The sequence below is a fragment of the Acinonyx jubatus genome, chromosome B3, assembly GCF_027475565.1.
Source record: "Acinonyx jubatus isolate Ajub_Pintada_27869175 chromosome B3, VMU_Ajub_asm_v1.0, whole genome shotgun sequence".
Taxonomy (NCBI): Eukaryota; Metazoa; Chordata; class Mammalia; order Carnivora; family Felidae; genus Acinonyx; species Acinonyx jubatus.
In genome coordinates this window covers 141,447,960-141,465,869 of record NC_069386.1, presented here as the reverse complement: position 1 = coordinate 141,465,869, position 17,910 = coordinate 141,447,960, and the positions used below count along the sequence as shown (strand labels likewise).

Genomic DNA, 17,910 nt, shown 5'->3' with positions numbered 1-17,910 from the left:
GGCCCACAGGCATAGCGCACACACAGCGCCACAAAGAGAAACCCAGGAGCCGCGGAGAGACTGGAGAAGCAGACCTGCAGACACCGCTCCCCCAGGGTGGCTGGAAAGGACCGGTGCTCCCTCTCTTCTGGGCTGAACAGGTACGGAGGCCGGGCCCCGTGGCGGGACAGGGACACTGGCGGGGCGAAGGGAGGAGGGCTCACCTCTCTGATCAACTGGCCAGACTGGGAGGAGGCGGTCACAGACATCTCTGATGACGGAAGGTGTGAATCTCACAGTCTCACCTCACAAAAACAAGAAAAACTACAGAGACGATGAGGTTGACAATGTGTGCTGGGAATTACAGGTGCCGCTTCCCGTCTTCTCTGCACCTCGATAAGCAAGCGTTTACAGTATTTTTCATTTTTTGAGTGAATGGGGGGGAGGGAATCACCTTTTAAGATATACTTGATTCCTAGATAGAAACTTTCATCTACTTTTAATGTCGGGTGGATTCCTAGACTCTAACGCCACTCCATCCACCCATCTACCCGTCCAAACGTGTGATATTTTCGTGTGCCGGGAACCTGGGGGAAGGAGGCGAAGGTGGAATCGTCAGTACCGCGGTGTGCGCGTGAGTACGCGTACGTGCAACGGGCAGCCGCGCGAAACACTCTGGTGAGCCGCACGCGGGACCAGCGTGATAAGCTGCTCCGCCGCGCACACGCTCGTCCTCTGCCTGGGTGGTCCTGGAAAGGGACTCTTTCCCCCTTTGAAACTGCTGGTATCTCCCCTCCCAAGAGGCCCCTCCTTCCAACCCCGAGCGGAAGGTGCTCCCGGCACTCTCCTCCACCTGCGAAGTCTACCGAGCGCCCACCAAGGGCTCCCTCTCTGAGCCCTTTACGAATCATCTTGCCCTCACCACACCTCCAGGGGGGGTCTGTCCTTCCCGTCCCCCGGTGAGGAGAGGTGAGGTCAACAGTGAGGCTCCAGGCTCCGTGTTCCCGGCCGCCGGGCCAACCCCAAGTTGTAGGGAAACACACCAACCGCTGAAAGCACTCCTCTGGAGGCAGCGTGACGGGGGCCAGGGTCTGGGAGGACACAGTCCCTGGCACTCCTCACTCTCACTACGCCTTCACCACAGAACTTTCATCTAATCTCGGGGACGTGAGGGCTATTTACAAGCCCAACTCCCGAATTTCTGCCTTTAGTTTTGGGCCCCAGGCCCACGTATCTAACACCTACAGGCCTTTGAAGCTTATTAAGTACAGACTGGGCCTCCGCTCCCCCAAACCTGCTCCTTCCCAAGCTTACCCGGCATACGGATGACAGCCAGACCCCGCCCCGTGCTCCCGCCTCGGAAGTCGGGCTCCAAGCAGCAGCCTCGGTAATCTTCCAACCCGCCCCCCACCCCCTGCCGGACCTGTGCCCCTGCTTCACTCCGTGGGCTCATGCGCCCCAGCCGGGAGCACACCTGGGCCCCGGCCTACGTGGCACAGCCCCGGGGTCTCGCCCTCCCCGGGCACCCTGGGAGCGGCTCTCCTGTGCCCAGTCTCTTTCCTCCACCAAGGCCCCCACCTGCCCTGCCTCCCGCGGGGACGCTCTGTCTCCAGTTCTGTACCTAGAGCACAGCACCTCCCACCCGAGATGCTCTCCCCTGCCCCATTTACAGCGGTCTCCGGCTCCTCTCCCTCCTCCGGCCTCTCTCAGGCCTCTGCCTCCCCACACATCATCACACGTCAGCACTTGACCTAAGTGTGCGTGAGGGGTGGCCGTAGGGCAGGCCCGGAGTGGGCACGTGGTAAGTAACCCAGGTCTGCCAATGGGACGGGACATGGCCACCGCTCTCGTTCAAAAACCCCAGCTCGCACCGGAACGGGTCCCGGCCTCCCGCTGGCCGCGCTACCCTCATTCTCCCCAACCCAACCCGAGTGCTGGCAGGCGTTCTAAAGGACACATCTGACACGGGCACTCCCCTGCTTAAAAGCCCGAAGCTACCCCTACAGCCTCCAGCGTCAGATCCACATTTCTCGGCGTGTCAGGACTTTGACCATCTGGTTCCGATTTCTCTGTTGGCTCTGACTCTCTGAGGCCCTCGTGCTGAGTTGGTCACGCCTGGTCACCCAGCACTCCTCGGCACAACAAGCTGTTTTCTCCAGCTGTGAAGGCCTCTCTCACACTTTCCCAATTCCTATGCTTCTTTCAAGACCCAGAAGAAGTGTCACCTTCTGGAAGTCTTCTAGACTTCCTCCATCGAACTTAACTTTTGCCTTATCTCGGGATACTTGATACATGCTAAAGAATACGGTTAACACATATCCCTTGGCACACGTCCCAGTACCCTGTCCATCCACCTCACTAAACTGGCGGCTCCTAGGAGCACAAGGGTTTGCCTGTCTGGCGACCACACGCGGTGGGGCTTACAGTGTGTGACCAGGGAGCCCTCGTGGAAGTGATTTCCAGTTCCAACTCTAGCGTCAACTCGCTGCCTGCCTGGGACAACTCACTTACCTTCTCTTGGATTGTCCTTGTCTGTAAAGGGCAGCAGCTACCCGACTGACGGCGCGGAGGACAAACGTGAGCCGCCCCCAAACCTCTAAATCTTACACCATGGCCTCTGAGAGGACACGCCTCTGACGACCCTGCTCTTACACATCCTGACCGAAACCTGATGAGAATGGTATCCGCACAGCCAAAGAACTTCCTTACTGTGAAAGCCAATCAAATCTCAGCCTCAAGCTATAAACGCCAAGTTGGCATTTAAGCACACACAGCCCAAGCATTCTCAACAGCCATTTTTCACATGAAACAGAAGACCAGTAGGGGAAAACTGAGGCTTCGATCGCTGCGTGAGGAGCTGCTTCCTAGCCTGCGATCCCTCCGCTGTCCAGAGCAGGGGACGGATGCGGCCGATGCCCTCAGGGCCCTGAGCCTCCCACCTCCCCCATGACGACACACAAGCCCTTCTTGTTCTCTCAGTGGCATCCTGTGCCATCCTCAGCCAGAGCATCCCCCGACCTCGTTTACCAACAGCCCTTTAGGTGGCTGTAATCTCTCCCCCTTGTGTCCCCCACCCAGACACAAACCAAATTCAGTTTCAGGTGGCAGGTGCAGAGAAGGCCGGCTGCTCCCCGCCAACGGCCACCAAAAAAAAAAAAAAAAGAACAAAAAATAAAACAACAACAACAAAACCATTCGGCTAGGAAGAGATCACTTCCCCAGGTACTATTAATAAAATACGTCGGTCAATAAAACCATTTTCTACTTAAGACTTCTAAAAACAGAGAATCGGAGTAAATGCTGCTCTTCCATAGTTCTGTCAGTCCCTATGGCAAGTCCCGTCTCCAGTCAACTCAGATGAAACCAGAAGCAGAGATGGCGTGGTTCACAAGATCTCGCCGAATCCGCTGGCGATGCCAGACAGAGACGGTGGATGGGGACCGGCGGGGGTGGACAGCGGCATGCCGTGACAACTACAAAAGAATCCGAATTTTAACTGCAACTTTGCGTCAAATTGAATATTCCTGCCCACAAAGAATTATTTCTTATAAACCAGAATCCATAACGCACTTCTGTTCCAAGTTAATGACAGCAAAACCAGGCAACAGTGCAAAACCACCTGTCCTTCCTGAGGGATCCCAGGTGACCTGACCCTCGCACATCAGGGTTGAGGGGACAAGTTAACGCTGCGGACCCGGGGCTTCTACGTCAGCGAGCCCACTGTATCTTTTCCATTTGCCGGGAGAGTCACACTGAAGAACGTCGAATCTGCAATGGCAACTCTTGGGGCCAAAAAGCCACTCCGGTAGCTTTAACAAACAGAATCTATCTGGCAACTTCTATCTGCCATGTTTAACAGTTCTGACATGTTCCTGAACACACGGCTCCTTCCAGAGCAAAACTGGAGATACTAGAAACCCAGCACATGCTGTAACACTGGCAAAAGCTGTGTCATGTGATCCAATTTTAAGTGCCAGGACTTCAAACTATGTCAAAGGTGATTTTACAGCAAATATTTTCAAGAGAAAAAAAACTACTCCTTAGCCAAACACGTATCAAACACAGACACAAAAGGCTGGGCTACAATTTAAGCAGCCTAAGGAATTATTATCAGGTTCTTTGATCTGCATGAAATTTTCTGGTGATGTGAACAAGGTCTGGAGTTCTGTATTTTCTTATTTAAATGATAAAACACCAAGTATCAGCTTCGTCCCTGCCCCCATTATGAAAGAGTTTCAAAGCACCTGCTCTAGACACCTGAGCACGCTCCATAAAAAAAACGCATAAAACCGTTATCCCAAGGAAGAACAGGTAGAATTCAACGAGTTAATTCACCACATTTGAAAGGGTAACACTAGGTAGGACGGCTGAAAGAGTGAGAAATGGGCTTGGCCCAATGTGGAAACGAAGGCCCACTGCCCTTGGTAAGAATGTGTAAATTCTTAAAGGGATTCTTAACGGCTAAGACAGGGTGCTACTTACTTCCTCATTAAATAGTTTGCTAGTTTCTTTTTTGATTGGATCTATAAGCTGGACTTGGCCTGCGGAAAAGCCCACTAGGAGAGAGACACTTTCTGCTGTGGCTGTTAGGTGGTTGAAGTCATGACAAGTAGGCTGTGTTCCTTTGTATATCCTTTTATCTATTGGTTTACTCAAGTCAGCAGCCTGGAGGAGAAAGAGAAAAATACATACGGTAAACAGCACATTGAGATGAGAAATCTAACAGTTACACTATCTTATACTCTATTATGATGTTCAATCTTAAAAACAAAGGTATTTAAAAAAATTTTTTTTCAGTTTTCAGCATTTTGTAAAAGCACTTTCACACACATTAGCCAATTTGATAACGTTAGACTCTTTACAACTATTACTTTCACGACTCATTCTTCTTCAAATCTCTTTAACAAAGACTCCTGGACTTCAGGAGGGAAAATCCTTGAGATGCTAAATTCAGATTTGTAAAATGCATTCATTCCAAGCATTTTCTAACAGAGTACCTCTAACCACATAAAAACTCAGCTTGCAAATAGATCTATAGCATCTAAACGCTCATTGGTGAGTTACCTGTAGCCCAGGGGTTCTCAAAGTGTGGTCCCCAGGCCAGCGGTGGCAGCAGCAGCATCACCTGGAAACTCAGAAATGCAAATTCTCAAGCCCCACCCCAGACCAAATGAATCAGAAACTAGAGGGGTGGGCCCAGCAAGCCTTCCAGGTGATTCCGATGCCCACTCAGATTTGAGAATCACTGCTGCAGCCAATTCTAAGCAAGAGCCTTCTTACTGGGTCAGTCCCTCTTCTGTATTAGCTTTTGGGTTCCTTTCATTTATTGAGCCCACACTCGAGGTGCACAACACACATCGCCTTTTACCCTTACGATGATCATTTAGAGCAGAGAATACTGCCCCATTTTACAGATGAGAAAACAAGCTTAGGGAGGTTCGTAACTCAGCCATGGTCACCATACCTACCTAAGTAAGTGGCTAGATGTAGAACCCTGGTCTGTTTGACCATAAAGGACATGGAAGGAACACACACCCAACACACCCCAAAGTCAGAAGCAAATGACTTCTGACTTGGACCAAAAGTGATTTTTCATTGCACCTCCCCCTCAATCCCTAAAAGTACGACTTTTTTCCTTCACGAGAAATGCTCCATGCCATCTAATACGCTGGGCTGATATTGTGGAAATAAAGGACACCACCCTCCAGTCTTAGTTGAAAGTCACAGGCGCAGACAACTAGGTTGCTGAGCGTGTCCTCTGACACGACCACTCCGGCCCTGGGCACTGCTCTGGGGCCATGGCCCCGGCTGTCTGCTGACCAACCCCTGTGCTAGGTTCTAAAGATTTCTTTCTTCCAAAGGGGCCTGTGCCACTGTGCTGAGTAGTCTAATGTTTCATTTTTTCAAATAACACACATAAATACTGAGTAGAAAGGAGGACCTCAAAATTATAGGCATCTTTGAGCAAACTCGAAACCCCAACATCGGGAAGTCTGGACCGAGTGGAACAGGAACTCTAAGAGCACAGGGCAAGGGAACGAAGATACATGCCATGCGGACACTCTCCCAGCCTCACCTCAGTTAAAACGGAGATGAGAATCTCTGTTCTACCAACCTCATGGGATTGTCTGGAGGATGAAATAAGAGAATATATACATGAAAGAGCCCTGAAAAGTGTAACATAAAGACACAAAACACAAGGAAGATCTGACTTTGCAGCAAGGAGGAAAAGGGGCCGGCGGGGCTGGGAGTCAGCATGGAGGTGGGCTGGCGGCCGCGCTCAGCAGAGGGCTGAGGGCTGCAGAAGCCGAGAAAGCCACCACCCCCCCAGACAGGGACAGGGTGCCTGTGGGAAGCCGCCCCCGGGCTGGACCCTAAAGGCAGGGAAAAAGCAGCTAGGCTAAGGGACCACAGCAAATCATTCCAGAGCAAAGGGGTATCAGCAAACGTCAGAAGTGCCCAAAACAGAAAGTGAAAAAAACACTGGCAGCTAGTGACAAAAAACAAATCTGAAATAGGAACAATTAAGTTGTTACATGATCTCTATATCAGCAGGTATAACTCTTTGAGAATTTTTTTTTTTTTTTTTTTAGAGCTTGCTTTGGGAACTTCCCCCTTCAAGAATATATCTAAAATTATGCCCAAAACTATAAAAATCAGTTCAAAGGCAAGCCAAAAACTGACAGAGAAAACATACTACTGTTTAATGCTCATACATGAGCAAAAGAACACACACTGGCTCTCAGGGACAACAGAGGAAGTGGAAGCTCTGGACTGGATGTTCCAAGTACCATCACTAGTACAGAATTAACCTTACAGATCCCTCACAGTAACCACATCAGCCTCAGTTCTTGGGAAACTTATTTTACATCCTTGCCTCCCACCAAGGAACTCTACTGAAAAGATGTCATCTGGAATTAGATCATATGTGCACAAACGCCTCAAGTATTTTAAATGCCAACTGAAAGACTTCTACTCTTAAATGGTGTAAATACTCCCCAAACGTCTTATTTACTAATTTGCTTAACAATTTTCTTCCTAGATCACTGCTTTCAAAGTGTACCAGTTTGTGAACAGTTTACTGGTCTGCAGTCAAGATTGAGCACAGAAATTAAGAATAAACATTTAGGGGCACCTGGGTGGCTCACTCGGTTGAGCATCCGACTTCGGCTCAGGTCATGATCTCACAGTTCGTGAGTTCGAACCCCGCGTTGGGCTCCGTGCTGACAGCTCAGAGCCTGGAGCCTGCTTCGGATTCTGTGTCTCGCTCTCTCTCTGCCCCTCCCCTGCTCATGTTCTGTCTCTTTCTGTCTTTCAAAAATAAATAAACATTAAAAACAATTTTTTTTCAAAAAAAAGAACATTTAGAAACTTTTTATGGCAATCGGTAATTTTGTATCTGTCGACTCTAATAAAAAAATTAGAATTTATACTCTGCACATCTTTTTCAATTTTGTTTTCCAGTAATTTTGTTTTTATTTTTAGAAAAGTATCAGTTCCAATGGATTGGAAATTTTTAAAATTGGTCCTTCAACACTGGTGAAAGCACTGTTCTAGAAGGCACAAAAGTAGACGTAGGCCCAAGAAACAGTCAGAACACCTCTTACCTGAGGTCACTCCCGTCCCCACCCCCCCACGGCACCCATCGTACTAGAACCAGAACAGCACAACCCGCCAGGCAACATGGCGCCTACCGCAAGCAGGGATTACCTCGGAGCCTCAAGTGACCGCTGGGCCTGTACCCACCCATAAGGATCCGCCACTGGGGCCTGAGCCCTCTGGAGCCCAACCCCAGAGCGAGGAAAGTCAGGTTACCGGAACCTGCCTTCGTTCAAACCGTGCCACCATCTGTGACTCATCTTGTCCTTCTTCAGCCAATCCTCAAGTTCCCTTTTCCCACTGATGTGCTTACAGGTGGCCTATTTCTTCTTCCTCCTCTTCCCCTCTTCTTTGGGGATGGCGGGGCGGGGGCGGGGGGGGGGAGGGCGGTGAGCTCACACACCTTTTTAGTAGTGGCAGTAACTACCTGAGTGGGCCACACCTCTTCTGCACAGGGTCATCAGTCCCTGACAGGTGGCTTCCCTGGCAGACGCAGTCTGGCAGAAGAAGAAAGAACCCGGACTCTGGAGCCTGGCAGGCCTATGTTGAAACCTTGCCTCCCCTCTGGGCAGCCAGGAGGCCTGGGGCAAGGTGCTCCCTTCGTCTCCGAGAAGAAAGCCCCCTGACAACGGATCTGAGGCACAGAGCATGCGCACACAACCCAGCCCCTAGCCGCCTCTATGAATCTGCCCCTGTCAGGTCCCACCTCTCTGGTCAGACCCTTCAGGAGCTTCTCACCTTCCATCACACCAGAGTGTGGAAGGCTGGACACGACTTCCGCCTGCGGAACACTTCCTGGGCCCCGGCAGCCTCACATCACATCTGTAGTCTCAGCCACCCCTCCGGGGGAGTGGGCAGGAACTGCCAGGGCCTGGTGGGGCAGGTCCTGAGGGTGCTGCAGGCTCACGGCCCCTCTCTCTTGGCGACCCTCTCTCTTGGCTTCGGGAGGCCGCCCCGCTGGTTGCAGCTGGGGAATTTCACCCAGTGGTCCAAGCCCCCACCTCCAACAGGCTTCTTCCCAACTACCATTCTTTGGGTTGGCTCCTTCCTCCGAACTCTCAAGTACTTAATTTGTTCCACAGAATTTAGTATTTAATCACTTACACTATTACAGTACTGTTTCATGTCCATTATCATTGATTACAATAAAATTACAATTACAATAAAAATTATAATAAAAACTCCCTTAAGGAGAACTTCTGCATTAAGTAGTTACCACTGTATTATTCCCTAAAATCGGTTTTTGTGTTGCAGCTTTCTGGCGACTTCTGCACAGATAAGTTATCGACACTTGAGATGTTTTTAATGTATCTGCATCCTAATTACTGCCAGTTACCTGAATTCTTAAACATGAACTTACAGTGCAACATAGTTAAAAAATCTTACCGATTTTAAGAATTAGAGCACATTTGGTTACTCAGCCCCAACAGAGCATCCCGTCTGTCACAAATGCTCAGTGTCTGCTACCTGCATAAGAGTGCAACGATCTCCCTTTTTTCAGGGGTAAGATTAAATCCTACCCATGCTCATTCGTTTCTGCGTAAGGAGTCATTGATTACAAATAATTTGTCAGTGTCTCATTCTCGACAGGGAAGTTTTAAATGATGGCTTAAGAATTCCTACTACAGACACGAGCTGGTCATCAAAATCCTTGATCAAGAAGTACACACTAAAATGTCACGCTTCCCTTTCCAGTATCACAAAGGTCTGCAGAAGCAGCCCTTTTATTCCGGCTCACATCTGCACCCCAGACCCCTGCCCGGCCTGCTGGGGAACGCCCCGCAAAAGGAAAGCCCCCACAGGCTCAGCGGGCCTACTCGCCACGGTCAGGGTCCCGCACCCTGGCCCAGCCCTTAGAGGAACTCCGAGAAGGCACGTGGGCCTGCGCAGAACCCCCTTCATGGCAACCTGCTACTTGACCCTCCTGAGCGCCCAGAAGCATTTTATGCGGTATGGAAAATATCTCCGAAAGACCGGTTTTGAAAAGTGCACGTCAAAATATTATTATACACGGGAGGCGGCAGTGTTGCTAATCAAGGCGGGCTTTGATTTTCCTACATTTGATATTCTGCCTCCCCATCTGAGAACCACCTCAGAGAGAATCAGTCCCACAGAACTTGCCAGAAGAGAGACCCTCCACCCATTTCTGCACATCCAACTCATCCCACACACTACGCCAGATTCATCTTCGGGAAGCCTTCGGTCACCCTCCCATTTCAAACCTCCGTGGCTCTGCCCCGGCGCTGGCTAAACCCCTTGGCCTGGCACCCACGGGCCTCGCTGCCGTGGCCTCATCACCCCCACGCCCTCCAGAGGTACTTGTTCACACGCTGCCTGTCCTCTTTACACCTTCTGGCCTTTCCTCACACCCCTTCCCTCGCTCAGAATACCTTCCCCATGCACAGCGTCCATACAATCCTGCTCACGGCGGCCCCAGTGTCCTGACCTCCTCATCTCACCTCTGGGGAGCACGCTTTCGCCCGACCTTCCCCGACCGCCATCACTACGGGCCACAGGCGTCGGCTGTGATGTTAACTGCATTCCATACACCGTGCAAGTCCAGCTCCTTTTAAAAGCAAAAAAAGTCAGGAGGCTGCTGAGTCACTGAAGGCCCCAATGAATTGGTCGGAAATAGCCGGAGCAGCCCCGGTGACACAAAGGTCTCCGTTACGCCATTTAAAAGTCAGAAGAGAACTGACACCACGCTTTCTATGATCGTTCCTCTTGACCGCATCTCAGGCGACCAAAACAGGAACCAGAGATGAACAAGGGACAGGTTCCCAGGGCCACAAAGGATCACCTACTTGGAAAGAAGGAACATTTGGAGTCCTATCTCGAGACCTGGGATCCAAAACAAGCCAGATTACAGACTGTTCCAGTTTTCCTGGGGGGGGGGGGGGTGGAGGCTTGGGGTCTCCAGGGTCTGCGGCTGGACCACACCTAGCTGGGCATCCTGGACGACACGTGGGGAAGTGGAGGAGCCCTCCGAGTCCCAGATGCGGATAAATGCAACTCCAGCCACTCAGAACTGAGGTAGATTCACTTTGTGAATAAAGCTCAAAGTACTCTTTAACCAAAGCGCTCTTCCCCACAGTGGAAAATACCCCGGGCTCTGACAGAAACACCACAGTGATTTTCAAACGTCCTCACTGCCCCCCTGCCCGGAAGCAGAAACAAAGGCTGATCGTGCGAAACCCCCACCCAATCCACCTTTCTCATGGTTTCTTCAGCTCAACAGCTACTCCCAAAATATCCGCATAACTGAGTGGTACTTAAAGAGTTATCTAACACGGACTTAAAATATGTATCGGGGCAGTAAGAAGCCAACCAGGTTTGGGATCTCTTCTCCCAACAGGAGGAAAATGTCAATCATCTGTACAGTTTCAGTGTTTCAAAAAGGACAGAAACTTATCTGCCTCCTTCACCGCTCTATCTCCAACACCTAATAGAGGGCGTGGCGTGTAAACGGTATCATTAATATCTACTGCAGAAATGAAACAATTCTAAAAGCGGAAGGAAAAACTTCCACAGCCAGAAGTACATAAAAGCAAATATGTGGGGGTGCCTGGGTGGCTCAGTCGGTTAAGCATCCGACTTTGGCTCAGGTCACGGTCTCGCGGTTTACAGGTTCAAGCCCCACACTGGGCTCTCTGCTGTCAGCACGGAGCCTTCTTTGGATTCTCTGTCCCCTCCTCTCTCTGCCCCTCCCCAGCATGCCCGGTCTCTCTCAAAAATAAACAAACACTTATGGGAGGTGTAAAAAAAAAAAAAAAAAAAAAAAAAGCAAATGTGTGGTCTGCTGCTGACCAAACTCCCAACCAACAACTAACATCTTCTTGGGTGCCCGTCTGTGAAAGAAAACAATCTCCGTGAGCAAATATCAGTACGTCACTGTCCAGCTTACAAAGCACCTCTGCGCATCGGTTCTTTTGGCCCTCCTTACGCATCTGTGTGCCGGGGACTCCTGCCCCTGCATTTTATAAGGAGGCAAACAGAATCTGCAGTCAAGACGAGGCGGAGTCCAGCCCCTGTGCTCCTGCGCCACAGGGCGCCGACGGGCAGCTGACGAGGCACCGTCTGAGGCCGCACCTAGATCTGCAACCCCATCACTCGCCCGGGTGGGAACCAGACACCCCAGCCTTGATCGGTGTGGCCCAGACTCCAGGGCTCCCTTCTCAGTGCATCCACCCCACAGGGCTGTTGCGTTCACAGGAGGGAACAGGCTAGAGTCGCGCCTGGCACTTCAAAGGCACTTGAGAAAAGTTAGTTCTCTTTTCAACTCACGTTTCTCCCTGTGCATATGTGAGGATTTGCTGCCGACCACAGACAGGCTTTGAAAACCCTCATCGTTCGCTAATACCTTCAAAGAAGTATACAGAAGGAAAACAGGGTTCTTTCTGCCCTAAATTTCCTGGACAAAGACAACAGGAGAAGCCAAGTTTAGGGCATGGTCTCCTTTCTACGGAATTTTCCCCAACAAGACAGCACCTTCCCTTTCGTAGCTTCCGTGCCTCCTCCCTCCTCTAACAGCACATGCCCACGTGACGTCCGACCCCTTCCCGTTACTAAAAACAAACAAACTGCCGGGTGACACCTGCTAGCAGGCTTCCGCTGGGCTCCGACCCTGGAAGGGGTGCCCAGAGCCCCCACCTCAGACCTGCCCTGTGGGCACGGCCACGGCCGGGCCGGAGAACGTGGAGGGAGAGAGCCGGGAAGGCCAGTGAGCCGGACGTCCTCAGAATACAGGCAAATGAGGCGTAAAAGGTGAGGGGCACCACCCTTACGTCATTCCAGAACGGGAAGAGTCGCCCACTCACAAAACGCACAAGATACGTTCACTGAATTTTCACAGCGACAATCTGTGGCGCGGCTTCCCGGTCTCCAGAGAAACGCTTCCCACAGGGGCAGGGAAGGCTCCCTCTCCGGAGGGAGGTCAGCGGAGCAGGTCGGCAGGGCGCAGGGCGGGGCAGGGGTGCCGCGGGGAGGAAGCAGGACGGGATTACTTGGCGCATCTTCTCCCCTGGCCCGGCACTGCCGTCAAGGACCTGCTGAAACAACAAGCGTCTGTTGTCATCCTGTGTCATTTTCCCCAAGGCAGCCTGTCACCCAAAAACCGACTCCCCTACCCTCGGATGATTTCTCAAAGATGAACTGAACAAGCCGCCGAACTACCACTTCTTCGCCAACTCTCCCAAGTTCTCGAGCCGAACGCCACGCTCAGGTCAAGGCTCTTCCGTGGTGTTGAGATTCTACAAATGGCTGCCGCCGCTTAGGCTAATGGAACACGGATTTCTTCGTTAAAGAAAAACCACGAATCGACACCAGCTGAATTCAGTTTGCCCACATTCTAACACCAGATCTCATTACATTAAAATGCTGACATACACAAATGACCTATTTTTTATTAAACCCTTCTGTTAAATATGCACAAAATATGCACTCCTATTCCTGAGGGAATACCAACACCTCAAATGGAAGAAAAGGCAAGGTGTTTTATTTCTGCAAAAGATACTCACTTCAAATTCTCAGAAAATACTTTTTTTTTTTTTTTTAAGTTTCCCCTTAAAGGGGCTTGGCGGGGAATCCTTGGACCTAAAAGCATTGCGACACTGGTAAACTGCAGGCCACTCGGAGGCAGTGAGTACTTCCTATGTGCTGCTCAAAGACTGCCGCGCTATCTTCCTAACACCGAGGCCATCCACGAGCTTGTGGTGCTTGGCACGGCACCAAGAGGATTTTTAAATTTTCTGATTCAGGTTCCTTTGTAACCTAAGCAGCAATCTGCAGAGGAACTCCCATTCTAAGTCAGAAATACCCGAAATCCCCCAACTGTCTAGAGGCCCTGCAACCTTCCAGCTCCCATTTCCTCATCCTACTGAGACACTGAGGCCCAAGGAAGGGTGGTGGTCTGCCCGACGTTTCCCAGAGCGTAGAACTGTGCTTTTAGCCCCAAACTGCTATTTTTCCAATCACCCAATCTCAGTTGGAACAATGAACTACTGAATCTGTAACAGACGGATTTTTCTTTTAATTGGCACCGATGTGCTCTAGTAATTATGTATCAAATGACAGCACTCTGGAGCCAGTGCGATGCCGTGTTTCCAAACAGAAAGCAAGAAAGCTAAAGAGAATGAACAAACACTAAACTTCTCTTACACCATGGAGATGAGCCGCTAAAAGCCGTGGCCAAAACATTCTATTTGGCCTCTGTGATTCAAAGACTTCGTCTCTAATCAGCCAGAGCTCAGCTGAAGGGAGTAGCCTTAGATCAGTGGAGCAGGGGAGAGCTGACCTGCTCTCAACACCAGCACCAGGAAAAGTTCCAACCTCTCCTTCATCTACCGTTTTACAGCATCACCGGAACTACGCGCTCGGCACTTGTGCTCAGTCACTTGTCAGGGATGTCTTATCCCCAGCTAATGCAAAGCTTTGAGGGCGTAACTTTCTCATAGGCCACCTCAGTAACAGCCACTCAGACGTTTCTGATGGTTTTTCCCTGCCAGATTAGAAAAAGCCTCTCCAGGCACCTGGAATGTACCATTGGCCAAGCAGCGCAACAGCAGCCTGTTTCAAGACGTGGACCAGCAAAACTGGCACCTACAGGAACGTGGAGAGGCTGGCCTCCCCTCACCACTGCAGGAGCATAAGCTGGCAGAGCCTTTATGCAGGGCAACTTGGCAACACGTAGCAAATGCCTCCCTTCCTCTAACCACAAATTGAGCTCCTAGGAATGCATCCTTAGCCTATCTCCCAAGTACATAATTTGTAGTAGCCCCCAACTGGCCCAACATAAATGTCCATCTATAGGAGGCTAGATAAAGAGCGGGCTAACCATGGAATGCTACTACACTGAGAACAAATGTGGATAAACCTCAAAAAATATATTAAATGAAGCCAAATATAAATGAAGCATATAATAATTCCATTTATATAAAGTTCAAAAACAAGGAAAACTAATCTGCGATGCTAGAAGTGAGAACAGTGGGTACCCTTGAAGAGCGTGGGGAAGGGGCCATAGGGCTGGTTGGCCAGGAATGCTGTTCCTTAAATCTGGGATTGATTCTGCTTTGTGACAAATTAACACAGCTTTACACTTAACACACTTCTTTCTGTATGCTATTCCTGAATTAAAAAGAAATTTTAATGAGCAAACACATGTACAAAGACAGCCAGTTCAACTCTGTTTACACTGAAACATTATTAACATCTTGTGTGTTCCAAAAAGGAAATTGGTAAATATGTCATGTAGCCATTTAAAGTGAAGATATTTACTTACTAGCAAAGAAGGATGTTATATGCTTTATTAAGTGGAAAAATGAAACAATAAAAAATAGGATTCTAAAGACAAAAAAAATTGCAAAGACATCTTAAAATCGTATTCATACTGTAATCACACTGTTAGTAATAACAGTATATCGTTATTTTGAATATACCTTGTAGAAGCAAGCTGATTATGTGACTGTCATTAGGAGCTGAGACTTTGCACATAAGAGGTATAAATGTAAAATCATTCATCTTAAATTTGACTAGGAAGGGCACCCGAGTGGCTCAGTCGGTTAAGCATCCAACTTCGGCTCAGGTCATGATCTCATGGTTTGTGGGTTCGAGCCCCACGTCAGGCTCTGCGCTGACAGCTCGGAGCCTGGAGCCTGCTTCGGATTCTGTGTCTCCTTCTCTCTCTGCCCCTTCCCCTCCCCTCACCCTCGCCCTCTCTCTCTCTCAAAAATGAATAAACCTTTTCAAAAAATTGACTAGGAAAGACCAATAGAAAACCGTGTGTGTGTGTTTTCTTTAAAAAAAAAAAAAAAAAGGCATTTTCTAGCTGTGTGCAATAAAAGGGTATAGATGCAATGACCAAATAGCAACTTCTGGTGCCTAGACTCTGCCTCGAACAGTATTTGCCACTTAAAGTCACCAAGGCTCCTAGAACCTGATACCAGGTATGGGGCAAAAAATGAACGTGGAACATCTTTTTGTACCTCTGGGCAAGAAAGCTATCAAAGACTACAAAAGCTGGGCCCAAAAGACTTAGGGGGCAAGGCAGAGGGGCTACCATTACACAAAGATGGGACAGTTCAAACATCAAAATGAGGGGTACCCGGCTGGCTGAGTCGGTAGAGCACGTGACCCTTGATCCTGGGGTTGCAAGTTTGAACCCCACATTGGTTGGAGATTACTTTTTAAAAAATACATCAAAATAATACTGCAGAATTTTCATGGAATAAAGTAAGAATCTGAGTTTATACTGATATCAATAAATGGAGAAAAGAAAGCTCTTCCTTAGATTAGACTAACACCTAACAAACGTAGGAGGAAAGAATAATGGAGTCTGAAAATCACCATTTACAACTATTATAGTAACACAATAACAAGTGGTTCAGCCAAAATCAATGAATGCTACAACTAGTGGAAAAAGGTTTAATGAGAAACAGGATACTTACATAGTCTCAAAGTGTCCCCTCACAAATTACCTCTCAATTACAAAGAGAAAAATGGAACTTTACAACAGATTAATTTAGTAAATACAGCTTTAATCAGGTTAACATTAATTTGCCCACTAATACTGGGGCAAATCAGCATCATGTGCCTCTTGACATGCTGCCCTGGGATGAGCACAACAACATCAGTTCTGTGGTATTTCTCCCCAAAATGCAGCCCATGAATCTAATCATGAAAAAAAAAAAATCAGACAAATCCAAACTGAGAGGGATTCTACAAAATAACTGAACTCTTAAAAATGTCAAGATCATGGCAACAAAGAAAAGGCTAAGGAACAGGTCCAGACTAAACAAGACTAAAGAGCTTGCAACTAACTGCTGTGTGTGAACTTGGACGGGACCCCAACCAGGAAAAAATGACTTTTAAAAGACAGCACTAGGGTGGGGCGCCTGGGTGGCTCAGTCGGTTAAGCACCAGACCAGCTCAGGTCATGATCTCACGGTTTGTGGGTTCGAGCCCCACATCAGGCTCTGTGCTGACAGCTCAGAGCCTGGAGCCTGCTTTGGATTCTGTGTCTCCCTCTCTCTCTCTACCCCTCCCCTGCTTGTGCTCTGTGTGTGTCTCTCTCTCTCAGAAGTAAACAAACATTTTTAAAAAAACATTTTTTTTTTTTTTTAAAACAGCACTAGGGTAACTGGTGAAAAAAATTTAATGTTTATTTATTTTGAAAGAGAGAGTGTACATATTGATGCAAGCAGGGGAGGGACAGAGAGAGGCAGGGAGAGAGAGAAAGTGGGGTGGGGGGGAGAGAGAGAGAGGGAGGGAGGGAGGGGAGGGGAGGGGAAGGGGGAATCCCAAGCAGGCTCCATGCTGCCAGTGCAGAGCCTGATACGGGGCTCAAACTCACGAACCATGAGATCATGACCTGAGGGGAAACCAAGAGTCACATGCGTAACCAACTGAGCCACCCAGGTGCCCCGTAACTGGTGAAATTTTAATGTGAACTGTTGATTAGATAAGAGGAATGCATCAATGTTATATTCCTGATTTTGATAAATGTACTATGGTTATGTGAGTGACAATTCTTGTTCTGGGGATAGAAATGGACATGATGTCTACAAGCCAGTCTCAAATGATATATGTTTTACATACACAGAGGGGCAGGGGGAGACAGGGAGGGGAGCATACAAATGATAAAACAAATGGGCAAATTTTAAACAATTAGTCAGTCTGGGTGACAGGCATATAGGAGTTCTTTGCGCTGTTCTTGTCACTTTTCTGTAAGTGTGAAATTATAGCAACGTAATTTTTACAAAAGAGAGACTTAAGAGGTATGTATACTAAATGTAATGTGTGGTCCTTGTTTGGAAATATAGGTGAGTAAGCCAACTAAAAACATCTTTTTGTGGTAGTGGTCACATGAATCTACACATGGGATATGACGGCACAGAAGCAACCAACCACACACACACAGACACACACACACACACTCACGCTAGTGCATCTGAAACTGGTGAAATCCAAAAGAGCTCTGAGGACTATACCAACGGCGATTTCCTGATACTGATATGTACTATAGTTATGCAGAATATTACCCCTGAGGAAAACTGGATGAAGGGTACATGAGACCTCCATGCATAGTTCTTGCAACTTCCTGTCAATATAGAATCATTTCAAATTAAAAAATTAAAAATAAATTAATAAAAAGATCCTTATGAATCAAGAAACCGTGAAGAATATTTATGAATCTGTCAAAGAACAGACTATATTGAAATGTAAATTTTTAACGTGTGAAAATGTAGTTTCATTTCTTAGAACAGTCCACGTATCATAGAAAAAATACAGAAGACACGATGCTTGGAATTTGCTTTAAAATAATGCAGTAAAGCAGGA

The 17,910-nt window shown here is 48.6% G+C and overlaps 1 protein-coding gene across 20 annotated transcripts in view; it reads right to left on the bottom strand.

Annotated features, from left to right (window-relative positions):
• WDR20 (WD repeat domain 20) overlaps window positions 1-17,910 on the bottom strand; it is a 64,503-nt gene that overhangs the window by 18,009 nt on the left and 28,584 nt on the right. For 4 of the 20 annotated variants that reach the window (XR_008299719.1, XM_027066655.2, XM_027066646.2 and 1 more), the window contains exon 2: window positions 4,462-4,644. The exons of 4 other annotated variants lie outside the window; for them this stretch is intronic. Coding sequence is in view for 9 of the 16 variants with exons in the window: in XM_027066655.2 (XP_026922456.1) it covers window positions 4,462-4,644 (183 nt within the window). In the remaining 7 variants the exon portion in view is untranslated. Of the gene's footprint in view, window positions 1-203; window positions 404-433; window positions 567-4,461; window positions 4,645-5,043; window positions 5,105-6,055; window positions 6,108-8,448; window positions 12,627-12,704; window positions 12,853-17,910 lie in introns of those variants that run through there. 12 more of the 20 variants (XR_008299721.1, XM_027066647.2, XM_027066652.2 and 9 more) reach the window with 12 other exon arrangements.